General features: G+C 42.2%; 1 protein-coding gene across 1 annotated transcript in view; it reads left to right on the top strand.

Moving 5' to 3' along the window:
* Window positions 1-23,698, top strand: part of LOC137622285 (RAB6A-GEF complex partner protein 2-like) — a 79,495-nt gene that overhangs the window by 45,825 nt on the left and 9,972 nt on the right. Inside the window, exons 4-6 of the mRNA XM_068352845.1 lie at window positions 3,817-3,924; window positions 9,331-9,480; window positions 10,661-10,773. Coding sequence (XP_068208946.1) covers window positions 3,817-3,924; window positions 9,331-9,480; window positions 10,661-10,773 — 371 coding nt within the window. The remainder of the gene's footprint in view (window positions 1-3,816; window positions 3,925-9,330; window positions 9,481-10,660; window positions 10,774-23,698) is intronic.

Below are 23,698 nucleotides of genomic sequence, written 5' to 3'. Positions count from 1 at the left end.
CCCTTCCCTCCTCGGAACCCCTTGTCCTAGGTCCGCCTCGTTGACGGAACTGTCCTCTACCCCTGTAGCTACCTCTCTGGTGTCCACGAAAGGAACCTGAGGGTTCGTAGCTAGGGTTGTATGCGGGTGAGGGCATCCAAACGGGTTTGGGTTGGGTACCTGGGGGAGCAGTGAGGTAGACCACCTGTTGAGGGTGCTTCGGTTGTAGAGCCGACGAAGCAGCGGGAGACTGTGATGTCGAGTGGGTAACTGACTATTGATGGCAGTGACCCCAGTTCGTTTTGTAGAGGGCAACTCTCTGCTTCTTCTTGAAGAAAGCTTGCTTTGGTCTTCGACCTTCTTCTTGGCAGTGAGGCCCCGCCTTTCCTGCAATTTTGGGTTGCTCTCGTATCATCTTGTAGAACCTTGTTCACCTCCTCCTGAGGGAAGAGGGTTTTACCTCATCAGGAGGAAACTATCAGCCTGCTCGATTCCTGTCTGAAAGAGGTCTCAGACAGAACGTATTTCCCACAACTAACCCGACCAGACCACCAAACGTGTAGGTCGAATTATAAGGGCAGAGATTGGTTCTTCCTGAATATCCGAAACCAAGTCTCAGTGGGATAAATCAAGGCTAGGGTCTCCCCGAGGTGGGGTCCGGCTCTTTAAGAGCCGGTATGGCCGAACCTTCTTGTCAGTTTGAATAGTAAGACCTGTCCATTTATCCATAATAGGCAAGACAACAATGAGAGCAGCTGTAGATATGGCGTATTCCCCATTGTGTGGAGTGAGCTTGGAATTATCGTACCCCCCAGACCGACAACATCCTGATCCAGACAGATCGGGCCTGCCCTTTAGGAAATAATACCGTTACCTTCGGTACCTTGTCTAACCTAACCAAGGCATGCTCTTTCAATCGAACGAATCCGTTGAATGGGAATTCTAGTCCCTGAGAGTAAATTCTAGGTCCCCCAGAGGGCGGACGTCTATGCCATCCAGAGTTATGGTACCATCTATATATGGAACATGTAAGGCAAATATCTATGTGTTGTTTTTATCGAAGGAGGTTACTTCGATACGCCTGGGGCTGTAGGGGGAGTCATCCGAGTTCCTGAACGGATCCGACTCACCCCCATATCTTTGAGCTCCGTCATAGCCCCTTGGCTTTCCCTAGAATGTGTTGCTTTTAGCAGTCACGGTTTTATGCAAGGTAACATGAACATCAGGATCCTTTGAGGGTCCTAGGTCGGTGATGCAGGTAATTGCAAAGCTGAAGGCTCAAAACTCATCCCCACCTACCTGCCCGTCCATGGGGTCGATGTCCAACCTTAGAGAGGACACTCCGAGGAGATAGGGTCCTCTAGATGGAGCATTCCTTCCAAACCTCGATACTCAAGGGCGGAGAGCCTCTCTTGCAGGCCGGAGAGATTCATCATCATCCTGAAAGAAGTGAGGGGATTAGTGATGAAGGAGAAGACCGTTCTCCTCAATAAGCAATGCATACATTAAACCAGATCAAATTAAATCATCACCAAAGGATACCAAAAGGAAACATATTAGAACCAACTTACATCATGGGTCCCGAGTAGCGAGGACAGCTCGTAGCAGAGCGTGCATGACTCCGGGAACCATACCATGTAGGCGGACCTTCTGTAAAAGAAAGGGGACATAAGTCTGGATGTTCCTTGAAACTCTGGTTAGTGATCCAATTCACAGGCTGGGATCAGCCGTATAACTAATAAGAATGCTTATATTTATGCATATATTTAATTCTAACTATGTATAAATATGGATAAATATCCATACAACATCGTGTTCAAAATAGAAATAAATTTCCATTCAGAGTGAACAGATGAATCAATAGAATACTAATATCCAGTAACCACATAACATGTAACTATAAACCTCATCGGTAAAATAATGTTAACCCCGGTTCTGAACGTCTGATTCAGGGGTGGCCAACCTATGTCGCATGCGCCAACAGTGGCGCATTTCATGATTACAAGTGTCGCACTATACCCCAAAGATAGTAAATTGAATGATTACTGTATGTATTAGGAACAGGAGATGTAGGAGACTTGTGTAGATGGGTAGTAGTTCATGGTCTAGATCCATTACTTTCGAGACCCAAATGGCGGACACTCCTTCATGAGACACTCTATATGGAAAGGTTTCATTTAATTGTCCCCAGTTAAAGATGGCAACATCAGACTCCTGGAAATGTCTCCAGATAGTGTCCTACCAAATTATTTTAACCCATGAAAATTTGACATATAAGCTGTGAATAATGGTCTTGACATTCTCAAGAAATACCCATTTGCTTTAATAATTCCTTATGTTGATATGGATGTCTGGAGTTAATTTTTGTTCCTATCAGTGGTGGAAAGAACATTGTTTTTAGCAGTAAAGCAGTGATGTTATGGAGGGCCCATTAGTCATTGGAAGGACCTGGACAGACTTCATGCTGAAGATCCAGTTTTGTGACTTGCATGGTAATTTTGCTTATTTAGATCATTTGAGGAATGCTGGGAAGCTGACTTAGAGGATGTACAATATATGTTACCAATGGATATTAGGCTTCAGATTACAGATCTGTTCTTCAATATTGCTTTAATTTCAAACTATTATAATCAAGGTGTCACAAAAAATATGGTTAGTTTTATTAGTGTATGTACCAGCACCTTCATTTACAAAGCTTGAATAAACCCATGACAAGCTAGTGGCTGAGCTTATAATCGAACGGAACACACTGCCAAATGAAGCACGATACAAACGATTAAGTTTAGTTGGAACTAATTTCACCTCGACAAGGTTTAAGGGAACCATTCAATGTGACACGCCCTCCAGTGTATCACAGTACAATTTAGGAGGCTTACTTTAGCGAATGGAGGGATATTAGGATCCAGATTACCCACTCGGTCATCTGCCTCACAATCCAGTTGTCTTATAGAGTGACTAGGGTTGTGGCACACAAGGTTTTAACAGCACAAGGGTTTAAAGTAATTAAAGAATTAGAAGTTCTGTGAGAGGCAAACTTTCAGAACCCTTACTGAAAGAAATGCTGTGAATGCTAGACTCAACTTGGCGAGTTAGGTTAGGTTGGCAACTGGGTGGGTAGAATTACCGTTTTAAGATGGAATTCTGAACTTCAACTCCGGAAGCTAGGAAGCTAGAGATTATGAAGCTCATAATGATTGAATGTTGGCTGATTATGCGTATTGTCTAAAGGTGGAGGTATGTCATTGTTATCGTCAACCCAGTTACAATCAACTTGCCTAGTCTTTCATGGCTTTTCCCCGGAACTAACAATAAGTTTCCTTTATTGCTTTGCACTGTTAACTTGGTTGGCAGCTATTGAAGTAAATTACACGTGAGGTACTTTGATAGAAGCGTCTTTTCACAACATAATTTATATCACAGTATTGGCCTTGCTACAATACATACACCAAGGGAATGTGGATAATGAACTTCCAGAAACAATTCCTGTGCATATTCCGTGTAGCAACTGCTAGGAAAACCAAGGGAAGACATCTGATCAGTACCTCACAACTGAAGAAACTAAAAAGACTAATGGACGGGCGTGTCAGTTCCTTCATTTACTAAGCGGATGTGTTAATTGAAGGGGGAGAAAATGGGAAAGTTTTAAAATTTTACAGGTAAAGGTCAATTAAACTTAGCTTCTGGAGAAGAAGCAATATGAACATTAGGCGAGTATAGAAATAAGAAATTTTATTATTTAGATCTTGTTTTGTTATTGAAACATATCACTTTATTAATCAAAATAAAAAAGGGACTTTCAGACATGTCATGTTTTTAATATGAATTAATTCCTTACAGACACATCTTTTGCACCGTGTCGAGGGGAAAGAGGTCATGTTGTCCTGTCAACAAAACCTAAAATTCTGTTCTGTGACCTCCAACTTCTACCTGGCGAAAGACGATCCTGTAAGTGTACATATACTGTAGTTAATTTACTAATTTGTTTGACTGTTTTCTGTCTTTAAAACTGTAACTAACAGTGTTCTTATTTTATTTAATTGGTTATTGTAGTGGTAGGGCAAAGATTAGGAGAAACAGCTAGATAATCATGTAAAAAGGCTTAGCCTAGAGGTGAATTTAGGTTGAAATTGTATAATTCCCGAAAGTTATAGATATAATTTCACCTTTAACCAATAAAGGGTAAACTTGATGTGGAAACATTTAGGATTTTGATTATTATTACTCAATGTTGTTTTCAACATCGTTATTAAAAATGTTATCATTTATAATTTAAGCAGAATGCTATAAGCCCTAGTGCCCCAATGGAAAAAGCATTTGTTATTTGTAGCTTGTACTGCTAACTATAAAGGTTTGGTTATTACTTTTTGATTGTGGATGGAGTGCCGCACCTTGCTGTAAGTTTGCAATACCATCTATAAGTTTGTGGATGGAGTGCCACACCTTGCTGTAAGTTTGCAATACCATCTATAAGTTTTTATTCCTAAAATATATTTATTTTTTTCACACTATTTCTCTTTGTTCCTACGCATTAAAAACTTTTTCATCCTTTAAAGCTGGTAATGCCTATAGCGGGTCTGGAACGGCCATTTTAATCAGTTATGGGGTAGTTTACGACAGGTGACGAGTACAGGTGCGTGCAAATAGCCCCACCCACTCTATGTCAAAGACTTTCCACTTTTGTTCTCAGCCACAACGAGTACGGTAATTCTGTTGCGTTCTATCCGAGGCTGTTTAATCTTTTTCTTAAACATTTTACAGTACAGTGAACCCTCGCTACTTCGCGGTTCGACCATTGCGGATTCACCACTTCGCGGATTTTTTCCATAACCCATATATATACAGTAATATATATATATATATATATATATATATATATGTATGCATGTATTTATGTATATATGTAGGTATGTATATGTGTATACATATAAATATATATATATATACACACACACACACACATATATATATATATATATATATATATATATATATATATATATATATATATATATATATATATATATATATATATATATATATATATATATATATACAGTAGGGTCCCGAATTACACGTGTTCTAATTACGCGATTCCTCAATTACGCGATCGATAGTTTTTAAAAATTAATTTTCCTGTATTTGCGAGGAGCATTCTAAATCCGCGAGTCAAGCACCGCGAAGCGTAGGAAATCTATTGTTTTCTTAATTGTATTGGGGGGGGGGGGTGATGGTTCCCCGATGTCTGAGAAGGGGGGGGGGGAGAATGTGAGAGAAAGATTTCTGTTCAAACATTTTAAGACTAGTTTTGGATGAAAAATGTTAAGGTTTGCCCATCTGTTGTGTGAACTTGTCGCTAGGCCTAGCCTAACTGTCCAACACCTATATGTATAATATTCCATATTTGTACTAATTAATTTTTATACTTACGTTGTGATTATGGTGAAAAATCCTTATTCATTAAACTTTAAATTAAAAACCATCAAAATAAAGACTATTTTATATCATGCTACTGCCAAACATGTCACCACAACCAAACCCATTACTTTGTTTAGTACGTTCCATCGCCGATCATAACGAACTCGCTAACCAATTTTAACATATGTCTATAGGTTAACTTTTGCGGCAAAAGATATCTTACCAGGTACTGTACTATGTAATAATAATGTTATAATTAATGTTTTATTTATCCTTAGAAAATCAAAATATATGAAATATGAGCAATTTTGTTTCGTGTTGTTTTTTTTTTTCCTAAAAAAACGCCTTCTTAAAAGGAAAACGTTTTTTTTTTTACGTTTCATCGTCGATCATAAACGCATTTACTCCTGAAAGTGATATTGAAGAGCTTTTACTAAAGATGTTATTATAAATAAAGATTATAAATAGGTGGTAAAATATCTATAATTAAAGTGTAGCAGCATCAAGAAATGTTGGGGTTCGCCCTTTACATAAGAATGTACTGTACATTGGATTAGACAGAACGTAGAAAAAATCAATTAGGGAAAAATCGGTATTCGATATCCTCTTCATCAGCATCGTCATTCGTCAATCGGGCTTTTTATTTTTTTTATTCTCAGTCGCTAACTAGTTATCGCACTGCCAAGATCTGCACACATTCCGATAATTCACATTTGAAGGTTTTCTGGGAGAGGATGGATAGAGAAAATACCGAACTATATAAAATGTTTTTATAACCTGTTAAGCGTCACCCACGTGATAAACCGTTCACCACGATCTACTCGGTACCGCCTTCAACTGTATATTCCGTTCATGACTTTAATTGCCTTTTACAAGCCGTCAGTCTCGTGATGTTACTAAGTATAGGATCACCACTTGGCAACACTCTCAGCATATGGGGACTGTGAATAGAAACTTATATGATGTCTGGCAACTATTTTTCTGAAGGTAGCTTGATGTTACAAAACTGTGGTTTGAACTGGTTTCCTATCAGTGCGCTCGGGCGTTCATGCATAAGTGGTTATTTGTTGTTCCTTTTGTTATGAAAGGTCTAAAGAGGAAGGTTATTTCTTTAGATGAAATAAATGATATTCTTGTTGTGGAATTTGATAATGATAACCTGTTTGATAATGAGAGCACTAGTTCTGAATCCTCCAGTGATGAGTATATTGAAGAAACAAAGTTTTCTTTCGATGTCGAAAGCGAAAATGACTTCTCATTACCGAATGACTGGACAACGAAATTTCACAAAACTATAAAGGGAAAGGAAACGCCGAGAGAGAGAGAGAGAGAGAGAGAGAGAGAGAGAGAGAGAGAGAGAGAGAGAGAGAGAGAGAGAGAGAGAGAGAGAGAGAGAGAATAAAGTGGATAAATAATGTACAAATGTATGACGAACATATTTGAAAACTACAGGAAACGATATGAAGAGAGAGAGAGAGAGAGAGAGAGAGAGAGAGAGAGAGAGAGAGAGAGAGAGAGAGAGAGAGAGAGAGAGAGAGACCTATCCCTTTCCTTTTGTTGCTTATCCAGGCGTAAGATTTACGATTGAAGATAAAAAGAACCCATTAGAATATTCAGTATTATGTAGCCATTTGAAATTAAATAATAGTAGTATTAATTGTTTTTTTTACTCAACCATTTAATTAATATCCCTACTTTTAACTATAATTACGAATTATAAGCATAAAGAAATTATATTAACTTTGAAAAATTATCATTAGTGAAATGACCGCTCAGGGCAAAAAAAGCGTGATTATCGTACAGCAGCCTATTGCACACTTGCGCCTAGTGGCCGTGTTTACGTGTGGGAGTGTCATCATGGGTATACAGTACTATACTGTAATTTTTAACTATTGCTAGATACGTACTGTATCAAACCTTGAAAACCCTTTTTTGTTTTTTGTATCTATAGGAAATAATTCTACATCATTCGGAAAATACTGAAAACAGTAAGCTATGCATAGTACAGTAGTAAATACTACAGTCATAGAAAATTATCAAAACTTTAACAACTTTTTATTGTTTTATTTATCCATAAAAGAAATTTTGTACAGTATTTTATAAAAAAAATCTATAAGAAGGATTTCTTACAGTATTGTTAAGATAAAAGCTACAGTATATATATATATATATATATATATATATATATATATATATATATATATATATATATGTTTTATATATATATATATATATACATACATACATACACACACACATACAGTATATATATAGCTAGAAAGCTAGAAATGGAGTGAAAAAAAAATTGACGGGTAGGTTGCTGTTTGCCGCCATGATGTGTTTCGAAATATACGAATTTCCAATTACACGAGGCCTTTCATCGACCAAATTCTCGCATAATTCGGGACCCTACTGTATATATATATATATATATATATATATATATATATATATATATATATATATATATATATATATATATATATATATATATATATATATATATATATATATATATATATATATATATATATATATATATATATATATATATATATATATATATATATATATATATATATATATATATATATATATATATATATATCTCTAAAGTAGGAAGATGGGATGTAGTTCTAAGGGAAAAGTATGGGAAATATGTCTGGGTAATAAGCAAAGCTCTACCTCCAGTTTGTTTCTTCATTATGATCAGAGATAAATGTAAACAAAACATTGGTTGCCATTTTTTATCGTGCTTTTTAGCGTGTTTAGGAAATGCATGATATAAAATCACCTTTAATATTTGTGCCTGTTTTAGTTTAGGGTACTGTAGTACATGCATTAAGTGTTCTGTACATTAAAGGGTAGTTTGTTAACAGAACTACGTACAAGGGAAGGTTTTAAAAGTCTGAATATACATGTTGAATAAATAGGTAAATATGGTGTCACTACTTCGCGGATTTTCACCTATCGCGGCCGCGACTGGAACCTATCTACCGCGATAAACGAGGGTTCACTGTAGTTTGAATTGTTGATTTTGGCTTCCCTTTGATGATGAAACAAAGCCAGAATTTGCATGGTGGTGAAAGGATGAACACTCATCAGTTTATGACTAAACTGACGATAGATAAGCACTCGCCCTGCACTTTTAATTGCAGGACTTTTTGCAATTACAATACAGTATTTTTTATGCTGTTCGTAGATCATGGGCTTCTGTTAAAAGTGTGCTTATTCTTTGAAGAGCAGGAAAGCTAAGTCTTTTGTGGCTTCATTCTTGGCAATGCCCAAGACAATGCCGAAGAGACTATTTAGCACTGTTTGCCGATCGCTGAAGCTTCATGGTATGCGCTTGTTGCTTATTCCCAAGGAGTATGTTTCAGGAGCAAGGAGAATTCTGATATATGTGAGTTTTTTCAGGGTTGGTGGAGTCTGAGGTGATAGCCACACTCAAACAGGCATTGAAAGCCCTTCTTTGCCGACTGCTAACAATAAATTTGACCCAATGAAGGCACTTACGTCATGGAGATAGGTTCTTGATATTTTGAGGTAGCTGATAACCTACGTTACTTTGCCCCAGTGTCCCCAGTGGTGATCTTCAGAGTGCACCCTAAGCCAAAGAAAACTGGTGTAAGAATAGAAAAGAAAGTTTAAGAGCAATATGTATTTTTCCAAGCCATACAACCTGAGTCCTTTAAAATTAAACTCTCCAACTTATTCACCTTTGTCCTGAGCCGAAGGTTAAAAGTGAAAAGTCCTTTACAGGAAAGTGGATGGGGCTACTCACCTGTGCTCATCACCTGTCGTTAACTATTCCACCTTTCGTTAACTTTTATAATCTGCTGTTTTAAAAATTTAAAATGATTACATTTATAGGTATTTTGTTGTTTAAAAACCATTGTCTCATATCTCAATCAATAGATTATGTTCTCTCTTCAGTCTTGTACAAAGGAACTCTTCCATGCGATGCCCCACCGACGTATCGAGGCCAACTCTTGAAATATGCTTACAAGATAACCATTGGTGTCCAGCGCCTCGGTGCAACAATCAAGCTTCTAAGAGTTCCTATTCGAGTTATTGTTTTAAGAGGTTAGTGCAGGTGCAACATTGTGGCATTCTCCAAACCGAGAGAGTGTCACGTTTAAGTATCTGGGTCCCAACCTTGAATTGTTACACTCAATTGACACGTGATATTTGATGAATAGCCCATGTGACACAGTTGCTTTATGTGAAGAATACAGGTCAACATTACAAAATTAACAGTTTACTATATTCTATGTGACTGCCCAAACTTAAACCAAGAAAGAATGTTATGTTATTCTAACAAATCAATTAAATGGATTTTGAGGGAATTTTTATAATTTTTTTTTTATTTATCCGATAGTTAAGATTTAGGAGAAGTGCAATATATTACATGTTATAAAGTGTTATTATCTTTATCATTTAAGACAAAATCATCATCATTCTTGTTAAGCTACTTGATGATGATAAATATAGTCACAGAAAATTTTAGTAATGGTTCTCTTGTAAATGTTTTATGATGGAGGCCAAATAAAGTTAACTTTTTCTATGTCCAGTATTCATATCTGTTGCCTCCTCGTTCGATTTTGTGTTAGATGAAATTTTATATATAGAGTATACTCAACCGAGTTCGGCTAGCAGTACCAGCCGAACTCAGTTGAGTCCCTTGTCAGGCTGGGAGGAATGTAGAGAGGAGAGGTCCCCTTTTTAGTTTCATTTGTTTGATATCGGCTACCCCCCAAAATTTGGGGAAATGCTTTGGTATATGTATGTACTGTATGATATTAGAGGTTAATATAGCAATAACTTTGACTATAGAAAATATATTTTTCCATCTTTCAATTACATTTAAACAGATTTGACTTGAATTTACAATCACAAATCACTTCTCAATGTATTCCTACTAAGTATAACCAATAGTAATTGACATAAGGATTAAAATGCAGGCGAGCAAAAAACATTACAAAATAAAGCAGAATAGAATCCCAAATTGTGAAAAATGTATATTGATTAAAGATGTAATATGAAGTTTCTATAACAGTGTTGTGATTATACTGTTTTATATGACTAAGTAAAAAACTTTATACAATATTTCATCCATAAATACTTTTTTGTACATAATGAAAATTCAGTGAGGTAGCTGTGTATTTTATCTTATTCTGATGCATGTTTGAAAATGTGAATAAAGGAACTTTTGTTTACATTCGTCTATATGCAGTGTTTGACGTCCCCGTTTCACTGTTCACAGGTTTGAGTGAAGCTTGTGTGTATAGTGAAAGTGGAGAATTAGCACCATCAAACCCTTTTTTGCATACTCCACAGCGCGATACTCCAAGACACACAGCTCTACAGTTGATTCAGGTATAACACAGCATTGTATTCAAATTATATCAATTAGAAACCATGAAATACATTACAGTACTGTATTTTTTTGTTTAGTACAATATCAGGTTTATTCTTTTACAAATAGAAATAAGAAGGCATTGTGATATGAAATGAAACATACAGTACTGTATAGAAATGAGGATTATTACTTGTTCTTAGAAAGATTTTGTAGCCATTATTTAGCTAATTTATATATTGTGAAGGCAATACATGGCATTTTAATTTTGAACATGTAGAAATGTATTAACCCTTTTACCCCCAAAGGACGTACTGGTACGTTTCACAAAATTCATCCCTTTACCCCCATGGACGTACCGGTACGTTCTTGCAAAAAATTGCTATTTATATTTTTTTTGCATATTTTTGATAATTTTTTGAGAAACTTCAGGCATTTTCCAAGAGAATGAGACCAACCTCACATCTCTATGACAAAAATTAAGGCTGTTAGAGCAATTTGAAAAAAATATACTGCAAAATGTGCTTGAAATAAAATAACCCCTGGGGGTTAAGGGTTGGAAATTTCCAAATAGCCTGGGGGTAAAAGGGATAAATTTGTGTCTTACACCTGGATTGAGGCCTAATTATTGGAATACTCTTGCTTCGCTACAAAGTTGTCTTGTATACAGGTACTAAACTATAATATTCCAAATGCTTTTTATGTCAGTCATATTAGCTTAGGCCAAGTCCAGAATATCAAATTACTGTCCACTAATTGTGGCTTTCTTCCTTAAAAATGTAGTGTATTTAATGACCCTCACAAACTATTTCCATTTCATTTCCACCTTTGCATTTAACCTTGTGATATCCTTTCATTCACTTTTCTGTCACAATTCTTTAACATTCCTTTTATTTTGTTGATTCATACCTGCAAGTTACATTGCTAATATTCTTGAAGTGTGAGCTTTTCCACCTTAAGAACGAAAAATAAAAGTTATTACTTCTCTCCGCAATATTCCTTCCCTCCAGGAGGCCAGGTGATGGGAGATTGCACTCATTCTGAGGGAGCAATCTTGCACCTGCTAGTTTAAAAGTTTGAAGGCCGCTCATGAATGGCAGAGGCAAGGGACAATGACATTGCCCTAGCTAGCTGGACAATGTCTTAGATACTGACTATATACACATATGATCAGTGTCCAAGCCCCCTCTCCACCCATGCTAGGACCAGGGATGGCCCGGCAATGGCTGCTGATGATTTGGCAGGTAGATCAATAGGCTCTTCCAAACCCCCCCTCTTTAGCTCACAAGGACTGTAAGGTTTCATACACTAAAGAAACTATGGGGCTTGAGTGGAATTCAAACCCTAGTCTGGCAAGCACCAGTCAGGGACGCTTCCAATAGGGCACCACAACCCTGTTGGAACAAACAAACCAGTGTGTCATATTGTTTTTGTTATTGTGCTGCTTGGTCGACCAGTTTGGAGCTCCCCAATTATTTGTTTGCTTATGCTTTTGCCTTCTTTATTTGTAGCATTTAGAACATTATTAGAAAGGTATGTATTCTTTTGGACCCTTTTTAAAGACTTCCAAAAAGGAGCATCTTTTATTACTAGATTGGAGTACGTAGTTCTTGAAAAGGTAATACTGTATATTAAATTACGCAAAAATAGAAGACATTATAGAAATGGAGGTTTCATCCCTATTAAACTTGTTAATACTTGACACATATGTAATGGGGGAAGGTTTCACTGTTAAGCCCTGCCCTTAATGCCCAAGTCTAATCTCCACTAACTGACAGAACTCTTAAGAGATTAGGGATTATAAGTACAATATATCAAGGTATTATCTCTGGCATGGCCTGAATTCTGGGGAATATTTCTATCCTCTAATATGCATTTTTCTGATGGGTCTGATAAATGAAGAGATTTAATATGAACCAGAACACACTGATAGAAAAGAGGGACCAAGAAAGAATTTGATATCTAGAGATTTTGGAAGAGTTATTAAGAAAATTAGATATGGTAAAGTTTTGGGACCCTTTAAAAAAGATCTTAAATTAGTAATTTTAGTTTCAAGAATATATGTACATTGAATAAAGCTGGAGATAAGCAAGAGTAGATAAGTATAAAAAAGGGATTTTGACGAAGGAAAAATCTATTTCTGGGCGAGGAACCCGTGTCGCTCCGTGAAATGCTCCTTAAAGCACCATTTCTAAGGTATGAATACTGCTAAATATACCCGAGAAAAAAGTTGCATGGAATGCCAGGAATATACCCAGCTCGCTCACCCTTATAGGGTGTCGGTATAAAAACTGGGTCGAGTGAAACCGCTACCAGAGGTCCCTTTCCAATTAGACTTCTCCCTCCTCAACATCCCCTGTTACTACGAGGTGACGTTCTCTACAGCTACTGCCCCCCCCCCCCCCCCCACCACCACCACCACCACCACCACCACCACCACCTATCCTTCTCCCATCATACAAGGGAAATCGAACCAAGAGAGGCACTTTAAATGTATAGTATTAGTTGTGCTGACCTGACTAGCCATAATGTCAACAGTTGTGATTTCATCATAAATCATCATTATATATTTTTTTATTAAGGCAGTTGATTTTGAGGTGAACAAAAACAATTTAAGTACCATGAAAGAATGAAGAGTAATAGTTTGATTATAGTTGTCGATGGGTATCATAGCGACTAGGAATATAATATGTGGGGTTTTTCATGGTAATATTCTCAACCTATTACTTTTCAAACTAAAGTACATATGTATGATATGTGGTGGTATAAGTAATAAGCTTATTTCATATGCAGATGAGGCTATTCTTTTTCCATTAATTCCATTTCCTGAATATAGACATTTGGTTGCTGAATCCTTTAGTACAGATTAGCTAAAACCAGTGTGTGTGGTGCAAATTATGGTTGATGAAGTTGAACCCTAACAAAACTCAAAGTTTGATTGTTAAGTACTGTAGATCAAGGACAGTAGCTGAGATGTAAATGGAGGAAAGGAGGCCTTATGTTCAGGTTATGTAAGAAAAACTTTTTATGAGTGTAAGAGGTAGAATCTTTTTTCTTCTTGCAATATTGAATTTTCAATATTAATCTTACCCGATGATCATGTAGCTGTCAACTCCGTTGCCCGACAGAAATCTACGGTCGGGATACGCCAGCGATCGCTATACAGGTGGGGGTGTACACAACAGCGCCATCTGTGAGTAGGTACTCAAGTACTTCTTGTCAACAAGAACTCAATTTTTCCTCTGTCGTGCCGCCGGCAAGACCTACTTGGATACGCTGTTGATTCTGGAGTTGTTGTTCACGATTTGGTGATGTATTCACTCTAGAGTTTAGCCTTCGCTATTCAGGAAGCTTTATCATTAGCTTAGCAAGCTTTTGGAATTAATTTGGATTAATTGTTAATGAACTTTGCTAGATTTTGGAATTCCCCCTTGACTACTTCTACAATTCAAGATGTCTGACCAGTCTCAAGTCCCTAAGTACAGGCAGTGTAGCGTTAGGGCTTGTTCTAGGCGTCTTCCGAAGGCCTCCATAGATCCCCACACCGTTTGTTCCAATTGTAGGGGTAAATCCTGTCAATTGGAAGATCGATGTGGGGAATGCGCTGGGCTTTCGGAATTCGATTTTAACGAATTCCTTAAAAATGCACGTAGGTTAGAGAAGGAGAGAATCAGGAGGAGTTCTTCTCGCTCTGTGGATTTTTCCTCTCCCCATGCCCCTCAACCTTTTCCTTCCCCTGTAGTGGTGACTCCCGAACCTGCTACTAGTGCTCAGCCATCCATGGCGGATATGATGCGTGCCATTCAGGCTCTCGGTGACAGAGTGGAGTCATTGGCTAATGACCGTAATCAGCTTTTGGCAGATGTCAAAGAGCTGAAAGCGAAAAGTGCAGTGGGAAGTGTTATCAGTGTTAGTGATGTGAAAAGTGTCAGTGTCAGTGTTGCGCATGAGGGTACATCTGTGCGTGCCAGTCGTCCTCCCAGTCCGGGACCTCTTACAAGCTCCCAAGCCCAGGGGAGAAGCAATGTCGAAGGACCAAAGGGTTCGGCAGGCCTTGATCAGCGCACGGATGTATCCTCAGTGGTTGCGGACGTATCTGTCAGAGATCTTCCCATCCACAAACAGACGAATGAGCCCTTCCATTCCTCGTCTGTGGAAGAAGTTTCCAGGAGGAAACGATGGACCAAGGTTTCACGACCGCTCAAGCGTAAGGTCCCTTCCGAGCGAGTCCAACGGCCCAGGTGTAGCCACTGGGTCAGTTCGGACTCGCCGCAGTCTTCCGATGACTGCACACCTCCCAAGAGAGGTAGAGTGGTTCCACAACAGGCTACTGCTCCGTCTGTTGCTGCTCCAACCACGGTAGACCCTAAGTGGTCCATGCTGCAGACTATGCAGTCTCAGCTTGCTGCATTCATGCAGGAGTATCATGCTGAGAAGGTTGACACTGCTCCTGTTAACCTACAACCCGCCGAGGTTGTGCGCTCAGCAGATACTGCGGCTGCCTGCTCCCACACTCCACCTGTGAGAGCTCCACCACCGATGCGCAGTCCACCCTGCCAGACGCATGTTCTTGCCGCATCATCCGTTGACATGCGTGAGCTACCGCATCAGCAGTGGGAAGGTGCTGTAGAGCTGCCGGGTTCTGACACTATGCGGCATGCTCCGCAACCCATGCGGCATGCTCCGCATCCCATACAGCATGCTCCGCAACCCACCGCAACCCCTCCCACGCACCAGCACTCTGCTTTTGTTGTTGCCAGCTCGCAGACTGACCAGCAGCGGCATGATGTTGGATCCGCAGCAGCTACGCATGCACCCGTACTGCCGGATTCAGCCGTTCAGCTTTCTGCTCTGCCTTTGCCACTTCCTACTCAGCTTTCGGATGATGGAGTATCAGATGACGAAGCTGCACATTTGGATGAACCGCACTCCGACTTTGAAGGGCCCAAGTCTACGCCTCCCTCCTTAGACTTTCGTAAAGTCCTTGCCTTGTTCAGGGACTTGTATCCAAAACAGTTTGTGTCTGCAACCCCTCGCTCTCCTCCCTCCGAGTTTGCTCTGGGCATGCAGTCTGCTGCTCCTGCCTTCACCAAGCTGGTTCTCGCACGCTCATCCAAGAGAGCTTTGAGGGTTATGGGAGAGTGGTTGCAGTCCAAGAAGCAACTGGGAAAGACTGCTTTCATCTTTCCTCCTACCAAGCTTGCTTCCAAGTCGAGCGTCTGGTATGCCACGGGAGAGGAACCCGGCTTGGGAGTTCCTGCCTCTGCCCAGGGCGACTTCTCAAGTCTGGTTGACTCTCCCCGCAGGCTGGCTATGAGACGATCGAAGATCTGCTGGTCCTTTTCTGACATGGATCATCTGTTGAAGGGAGTCTTTCGTGCCTTCGAGATCTTCAACTTTCTCGATTGGTGTTTGGGAGCCTTAAGCAGAAAGACTTCCCCTTCGGATAAGGACTCTGCCATGCTGATCATGTCTAGCATGGACAAAGCCATTCGGGATGGGTCTGGTGAGCTTGCGGCTTCGTACGTGTCGGGAGTGCTTAAGAAGAGAGAACATCTTTGCTCCTTCTTATCGGCTGGTATCACTCCTTGCCAGAAGTCAGAGTTGTTGTTTGCTCCTCTCTCCAAGTGTCTGTTTCCGGAGGAGCTGATCAAGGGGATGGCTGCCTCCCTTATCCAGAAGGATACCCATGATCTTATGGCATCTTCCGCACGTAAGGCTAAAACCTTACCTTCCGTGCCTAGACCCTTCCGCCCTGCAGCAGTAGACACACCTGCTACTAGGTTCATCCCGCCCTTTCGTGGCAGAACCTCCAGCAGAGGAGGTACCCGTGCCGACAGTCACCGTGGCAAATCCAAGAAGGGTTCCAAGTCCGCAAAAGGCAAGTTCTGACTGCCTTCCTCTCCAGACAGCAGTGGGAGCCAGACTCAAGACCTTCTGGCAAGCTTGGGAGAGCAGAGGTGCAGACGCTCAGTCTGTGAAGTGGCTAAGAGAGGGGTACAGAATTCCATTCTGCCGCAGTCCCCCTCTAGCTACATCTCCCATCAACCTCTCTCCCAACTACAAGGAGAAGGACAAGAGGCTAGCGTTGCAACAAGAGGTGTCGCTCTTGCTACAAAAGGAAGCGGTGGTCATAGTCCGGGATCATCAATCCCCAGGCTTCTACAACCGTCTCTTCCTGGTAGCGAAGAAGACAGGAGGTTGGAGACCGGTGCTGGACGTCAGTGCTCTCAATGCTTTTGTCACCAAGCAGACGTTCACGATGGAGACGACGAAGTCGGTCCTAGCAGCGGTCAGGAAGGAGGACTGGATGGTCTCGTTAGACCTGAAAGACGCGTACTTTCACGTCCCCATCCATCCAGACTCCCAACCTTTCCTAAGGTTCGTCTTTGGAAAGGTTGTGTACCAGTTCCAAGCCCTGTGCTTTGGCCTAAGCACGGCACCTCTTGTGTTTACCAGACTGATGAGGAATATTGCCAAATTCCTTCACTTGGCAGACATCAGAGCCTCCCTCTATTTGGACGACTGGCTTTTAAGAGCTCCAACAAGTCGTCGCTGTCTGGAGAATCTCAGATGGACTATGGATCTGACCAAGGAATTGGGCCTCCTGGTCAATATAGAGAAGTCCCAGCTCGTCCCATCCCAGACCATTGTCTATCTAGGTATGGAGATTCAGAGTCGAGCTTTTCGGGCTTTTCCGTCGGCCCCAAGGATCAATCAAGCCCTAGAATGCATCCAGAGCATGCTGAGAAGGAACCGATGTTCGGTCAGGCAGTGGATGAGTCTAACAGGGACACTATCATCGCTGGCCCAGTTCATCGAGTTAGGGAGACTCCACCTCCGCCCCCTTCAGTATCATCTAGCTGCTCACTGGAGAAAGGACATGACGCTAGAGGCAGTCTCAGTGCCTGTTTCCGAAGAGATGAGGTCTATGCTAACGTGGTGGAAGAACAGCATTCTTCTCAAGGAAGGTCTGCCATTAGCTGTCCAGACCCCCGACCACCGTCTCTTCTCGGACGCATCGGACACGGGCTGGGGTGCGACACTGGACGGACAGGAATGCTCGGGCACGTGGAATCAGGAGCAAAGGACACTTCACATCAATTGCAAGGAGTTGTTGGCAGTTCATCTGGCCTTGATAAACTTCAAGTCCCTCCAGCTAAACAAGGTGGTGGAGGTGAACTCCGACAACACCACAGCCTTGGCTTACATCTCCAAGCAAGGAGGGACTCATTCGAGGAAGTTGTTCGAGATCGCAAGGGACCTCCTCATTTGGTCAAAAGATCGAAAGCTTTCGCTGGTAACGAGGTTCATTCAGGGCGATATGAATGTCATGGCAGATCGCCTCAGCCGGAAGGGTCAGGTCATCCCCACAGAGTGGACCCTTCACAAGAATGTTTGCAGCAGACTATGGGCCCTGTGGGGTCAGCCCACCATAGATCTATTCGCTACCTCGATGACCAAGAGGCTCCCGATGTATTGTTCTCCGATTCCAGACCCAGCAGCAGTTCACGTGGATGCCTTCCTGCTGGATTGGTCCCATCTCGACCTGTATGCGTTCCTGCCGTTCAAGATTGTCAACAGGGTACTTCAGAAGTTCGCCTCGCACGAAGGGACACGGTTGACGTTGGTTGCTCCCCTCTGGCCCGCGAGAGAATGGTTCACCGAGGTACTGCAATGGCTAGTGGACGTTCCCAGGACTCTTCCTCTAAGAGTGGACCTTCTGCGTCAACCTCACGTAAAGAAGGTACACCCAAACCTCCACGCTCTTCGTCTGACTGCCTTCAGACTATCGAAAGACTCTCAAGAGCTAGAGGCTTTTCGAAGGAGGCAGCCAGAGCGATTGCCAGAGCAAGGAGGACATCCACTCTCAGAGTCTATCAGTCTAAATGGGAAGTCTTCCGAAGCTGGTGCAAGGCGAATGCAGTTTCCTCAACCAGTACCACTGTAACCCAGATTGCTGACTTCCTGTTACATCTAAGGAACGTAAGATCCCTTTCAGCTCCTACGATCAAGGGTTACAGGAGTATGTTGGCAGCGGTCTTCCACCAACAAAGATCTACAGGACCTCCTTAGGTCTTTTGAGACCTCAAAGGAACGTCGGTTGTCCACACCAGGCTGGAACCTAGACGTGGTTTTAAGGTTCCTAATGTCATCAAGATTTGAACCGCTCCAATCAGCCTCTTTTAAGGACCTCACATTAAAAACTCTTTTCCTCGTCTGCTTAGCAACAGCTAAAAGAGTCAGTGAGATCCACGCCTTCAGCAGGAACATAGGTTTTACATCTGAAACGGCTACATGTTCCTTGCAGCTCGGTTTTTTGGCTAAAAACGAGCTTCCTTCCCGTCCTTGGCCTAAGTCGTTCGAGATCCCAAGCCTGTCCAACTTGGTGGGGAACGAACTAGAAAGAGTACTTTGCCCAGTAAGAGCTCTTAAGTACGATTTAAGACGGTCGAAGCCATTACGAGGACAATCAGAAGCTTTATGGTGTTCTATCAAGAAGCCTTCTCTACTGATGTCTAAGAACGCAGTTTCTTACTACATCAGGCTTCTGATTAGAGAGGCACATTCTCATCTGAAGGAAGAAGACCTTGCTTTGCTGAAGGTAAGGACACATGAAGTTAGAGCTGTCGCTACTTCAGTGGCCTTCAAACAGAACCGTTCTCTGCAGAGTGTTATGGATGCAACCTATTGGAGAAGCAAGTCAGTGTTCGCATCATTCTATCTCAAAGATGTCCAGTCTCTTTACGAGAACTGCTACACCCTGGGACCATTCGTAGCAGCGAGTGCAGTAGTAGGTGAGGGCTCAGCCACTACATTCCCATAATCCCATAACCTTTTTAATCTTTCTCTTGAATACTTTTTATTGTTGTTTTTTGGGTTGTACGGAAGGCTAAGAAGCCTTCCGCATCCTGGTTGATTTGGCGGGTGGTCAAATTCTTTCTTGAGAAGCGCCTAGGTTAGAGGTTGTGATGAGGTCCTTTAGTATGGGTTGCAGCCCTTTATACTTCAGCACCTAGGAGTCGTTCAGCATCCTAAGAGGACCGCTAGGCTCAGTAAGGAAGACGTACTTAAAAAAGGCAGAGTAATAGTTCAAGTCGACTTCCTTACCAGGTACTTATTTATTTTATGTTTGTTATTTTGAATAACTGCTAAAATGAAATACGGGATACTTAGCTTCTTTGTTAACATGTATGCTGGTCTCCACCCACCACCCTGGGTGTGAATCAGCTACATGATCATCGGGTAAGATTAATATTGAAAAATGTTATTTTCATTAGTAAAATAAATTTTTGAATATACTTACCCGATGATCATGAATTTAAGGACCCGCCCTTCCTCCCCATAGAGAACCAGTGGACCAAGGAGAAAATTGAGTTCTTGTTGACAAGAAGTACTTGAGTACCTACTCACAGATGGCGCTGTTGTGTACACCCCCACCTGTATAGCGATCGCTGGCGTATCCCGACCGTAGATTTCTGTCGGGCAACAGAGTTGACAGCTACATGATCATCGGGTAAGTATATTCAAAAATTTATTTTACTAATGAAAATAACATTTTTAAGGGTTTGATATTGTCAATATCATTAATAAATTAAAAAGAGGTGGCTGAGCTATTGGTAAATAAAGATATCATATTGGAAAACACTAGAAATTCATGATTTGTGCATTTTTAAATATTTAACTTAGCCGGTGAATATATAGCTGCAACTCTGTTGCTCGACAGACAAAAACTGTACAAAAAAACTCGCCAGCGATCGCTATACAGGTTGCGGGTGTGCCCATCAGCGCCATCTGTCGGCCAGATACCAAGCTCTATGTAAACAAAGACTCAATTTTCTCTCTGTCGACGTGTCGACAAGACGTACTTTACTCGCTGTTGCTAACTGGAGTTTTTCACATCATCTTTGGTGAAGTACTATATTCTGGTTTTGAGCTTTCGCTGTGCAGGGTTTTTCTTCAAATAAATCCTTGAACTCTTTTTTGTATCGGATTCATTGTTGATGACTTAGATCGTTTTTGGAATTTTCCCTTGACCAATTCAAAATGGCTGACCCTTCACAAGTTCCCAAATTTAGAAAATGCAATGCTAGGGACTGTTCTAGGCGTCTTCCGAAGGCTTCTATCGACCCTCACACTGTTTGTTCCAATTGTCGGGGTAAAACCTGTCAATTGGAAGATCGGTGTGAGGAGTGCGTGGGCCTTTCGGAATTCGATTTTATCGAATTTGAAAAGTACACACGCAGGCTAGAGAGAGATAGAATTAGGAGAAGTTCTTCTAGGTCTATTGATGTTTCCTCTCCTCATGCCCCACAACCTATTCCTTCCCCTGTAGTGGTTGTTCCTAACCCCCCTCCTAGCACTCAGGAACCATCGATGGCTGACATGATGCGTGCCATCCATGCCCTGGGGGAGAGAGTTGAGTCCCTTGCAAGTGACCGCAATCAACTCATGGCGGATGTTAAGGAGCTTAAGTGCCAAAGTGCAGTGGGAAGTGATAAAGTGCCAAGTGAAAGTGCTGTGAACAGTGTTGCGCTTGAGGGTTCGTCTGTTCGTGCCTGTCGTCCTCCTAGTCCGGGACCTCTTGCAAGCTCCCAAGGCCAGGGGAGAAGCAATGTCGCACGACGCATGGGTTCGAGAGGCTTTAATCAGCGAACAGACGTTCCCTCCATGGTATCGAGAGGCTTTAATCAGCGAACAGACGTTCCCTCCATGGTATCAGGCGTATCTCCCCAAGATCGCCCCAACCTACGTAAGACGAGAGAGCCCATTTATACCTCATCGTCTGAAGGTGTTTCTCGTAAGAAACTTTGGACCAAGGTCTCACGACCTTTAAAACGTAAATCGGTCCCTTCAGGACAAGTCCAACGTCCCAGTTGTAGCCACTGGGTCAGTTCGGACTCGGTGCCGTCATCTGATGACTGCTCACCGCCTAAGAGAGGCAAAGCGGTACCGCTTCAGTCATTAACACCGTCTGTCGCCGCACCTGCTCCCGTAGACCCTAAATGGGCTTTGCTGCAAGACATGCAGTCCCAGCTTACGTCTTTGATGCAGGACTTTCATGCGGAGAAGGTTGCTACCGTACCTTCTAGCCAACAACCTTCCAAGCGATCGGTTGTGCGTCCTGTTGACGCTGAGGTAACCTTCTCGCGTCTACCAGTTGAGGTGGTTCCTCCACCGATGCGATCCAGTGTGGGTTGCCAGCCGCACGTTGACGTTAAGCGACGCACGGAGGTGGTTGTTGACGTTCAGGACGTTCAACAACCATCAGAGGTGACTTGTTTTGATGCGGTGCGTCAACCTCCGCAACCCTGTGTGGTTTCCACTGCTCAACCCAGTCGGTCTAGACAGTCTCGGGTAGACGCTGTGCGTCCTCGCGCTCCCATGGTTGTTGACAGTTCACAGACTGTGCAGCAGTTCCATGACGTTGCGTCCGGCTCCGTCACGCATGCACCAGTGCGACCGGACTCAGCGAACCAGACGTTGCCCACTCCGTTGCCGTTTCCTCATCAGTTTTCGGATGAGGAACTTTCTGATGATGATGTTGCTGAACAACAAGACGATCAACAATCAGAACTGGACGAACCTAAGTCAACTCAACCATCTTTGGACTTTAGAAAAGTCTTGGCTATTTTCAAAGAGTTGTTTCCTGACCAGTTTGTTTCTGTGGCTCCTCGTTCTCCGCCGTCAGAGTTTGTATTAGGCATGCCTTCTGCCGCACCTGCCTTTACTAGACTCGTCCTCGCACGCTCGTCTAAGAGAGCTTTGCGGCTGATAGGAGACTGGTTAGAGTCCAAGAAGAGTTTAGGGAAGACAGCATTTGCCTTTCCCCCAGCTAAACTCTCTTCTAGATCGAGCGTCTGGTATGCCACGGGAGAAGTTCTCGGCTTGGGAGTTCCTGCCTCTGCCCAGGGCGACTTCTCAAGTCTTGTAGACTCTCCCCGACGCCTTGCCATGAGATGCTCGAAGATTTGTTGGTCATCATCGGACCTGGACCACCTTATGAAAGGGATCTTTAAGGCTTTTGAAGTCTTTAACTTTTTAGACTGGTGCTTAGGAGCCCTGAGCAGGAAAATCTCGTCAACAGATGAAGATATTTCTTTGCTCATTATGTCCTGCATGGACAAGGCCGTCCGTGATGGGTCCAATGAGCTAGCTGCCTCATTCATGTCCGGAGTCCTGAAATAGCGAGAGTCTCTCTGCTCGTTCCTGTCTGCTGGAGTTACACCATGCCAGAGATCTGAGCTTCTCTTTGCTCCCCTTTCCAAGTGCCTGTTTCCAGAAGTCTTGATAAAGGAAATTGCTGCTTCGTTAGTGCAGAAGGACACTCATGATCTAGTTGCGTCCTCAGCTCGCAAAGCTCCCCCTTTGCCTTCATCTTCCGCTAGACCGAGGATAGACACTCCAGCGTCTCGCTTTATTCCGCCCTTTCGTGGCAGAGCCTCCAGCAGAGGAGGTGCTCGTGCCGAAGGGAAGCGAGGGAAGAGGAAAGGATCCAAGTCCTCTAAGGGCAGAGTCTGACTGCCCGCAACTTCAGACAGCAGTGGGAGCCAGACTCAAGAACTTCTGGCAAGTCTGGGAGAGGAGAGGCGCAGATTCACAATCTGTGAAGTTGCTCAGAGAGGGGTACAAAATCCCTTTTGTACGCAAACCCCCTCTAGCAACGTCTCCCATCGATCTCTCTCCCAGGTACAGAGAGGAAGAAAAGACACAAGCCCTGAAACTGAAAGTGTCTCTTTTGCTAGAGAAGGGACCGGTGGTCAAAGTCTTGGACCTTCAATCACCGGGATTCTACAACCGCCTCTTCCTAGTTTCAAAGAAGACAGGAGGGTGGAGACCGGTGCTAGACGTCAGTGCTCTGAATGTCTTTGTCACAAAGACGAAGTTCTCCATGGAGACCACAAAGTCAGTCTTAGCAGCAGTCAGAAGGGAAGACTGGATGGT

The sequence above is a fragment of the Palaemon carinicauda genome, chromosome 29 (assembly GCF_036898095.1).
Source record: "Palaemon carinicauda isolate YSFRI2023 chromosome 29, ASM3689809v2, whole genome shotgun sequence".
In the NCBI taxonomy this organism is placed as follows: Eukaryota; Metazoa; Arthropoda; class Malacostraca; order Decapoda; family Palaemonidae; genus Palaemon; species Palaemon carinicauda.
This window is presented reverse-complemented; position numbering and strand designations above follow the sequence as displayed.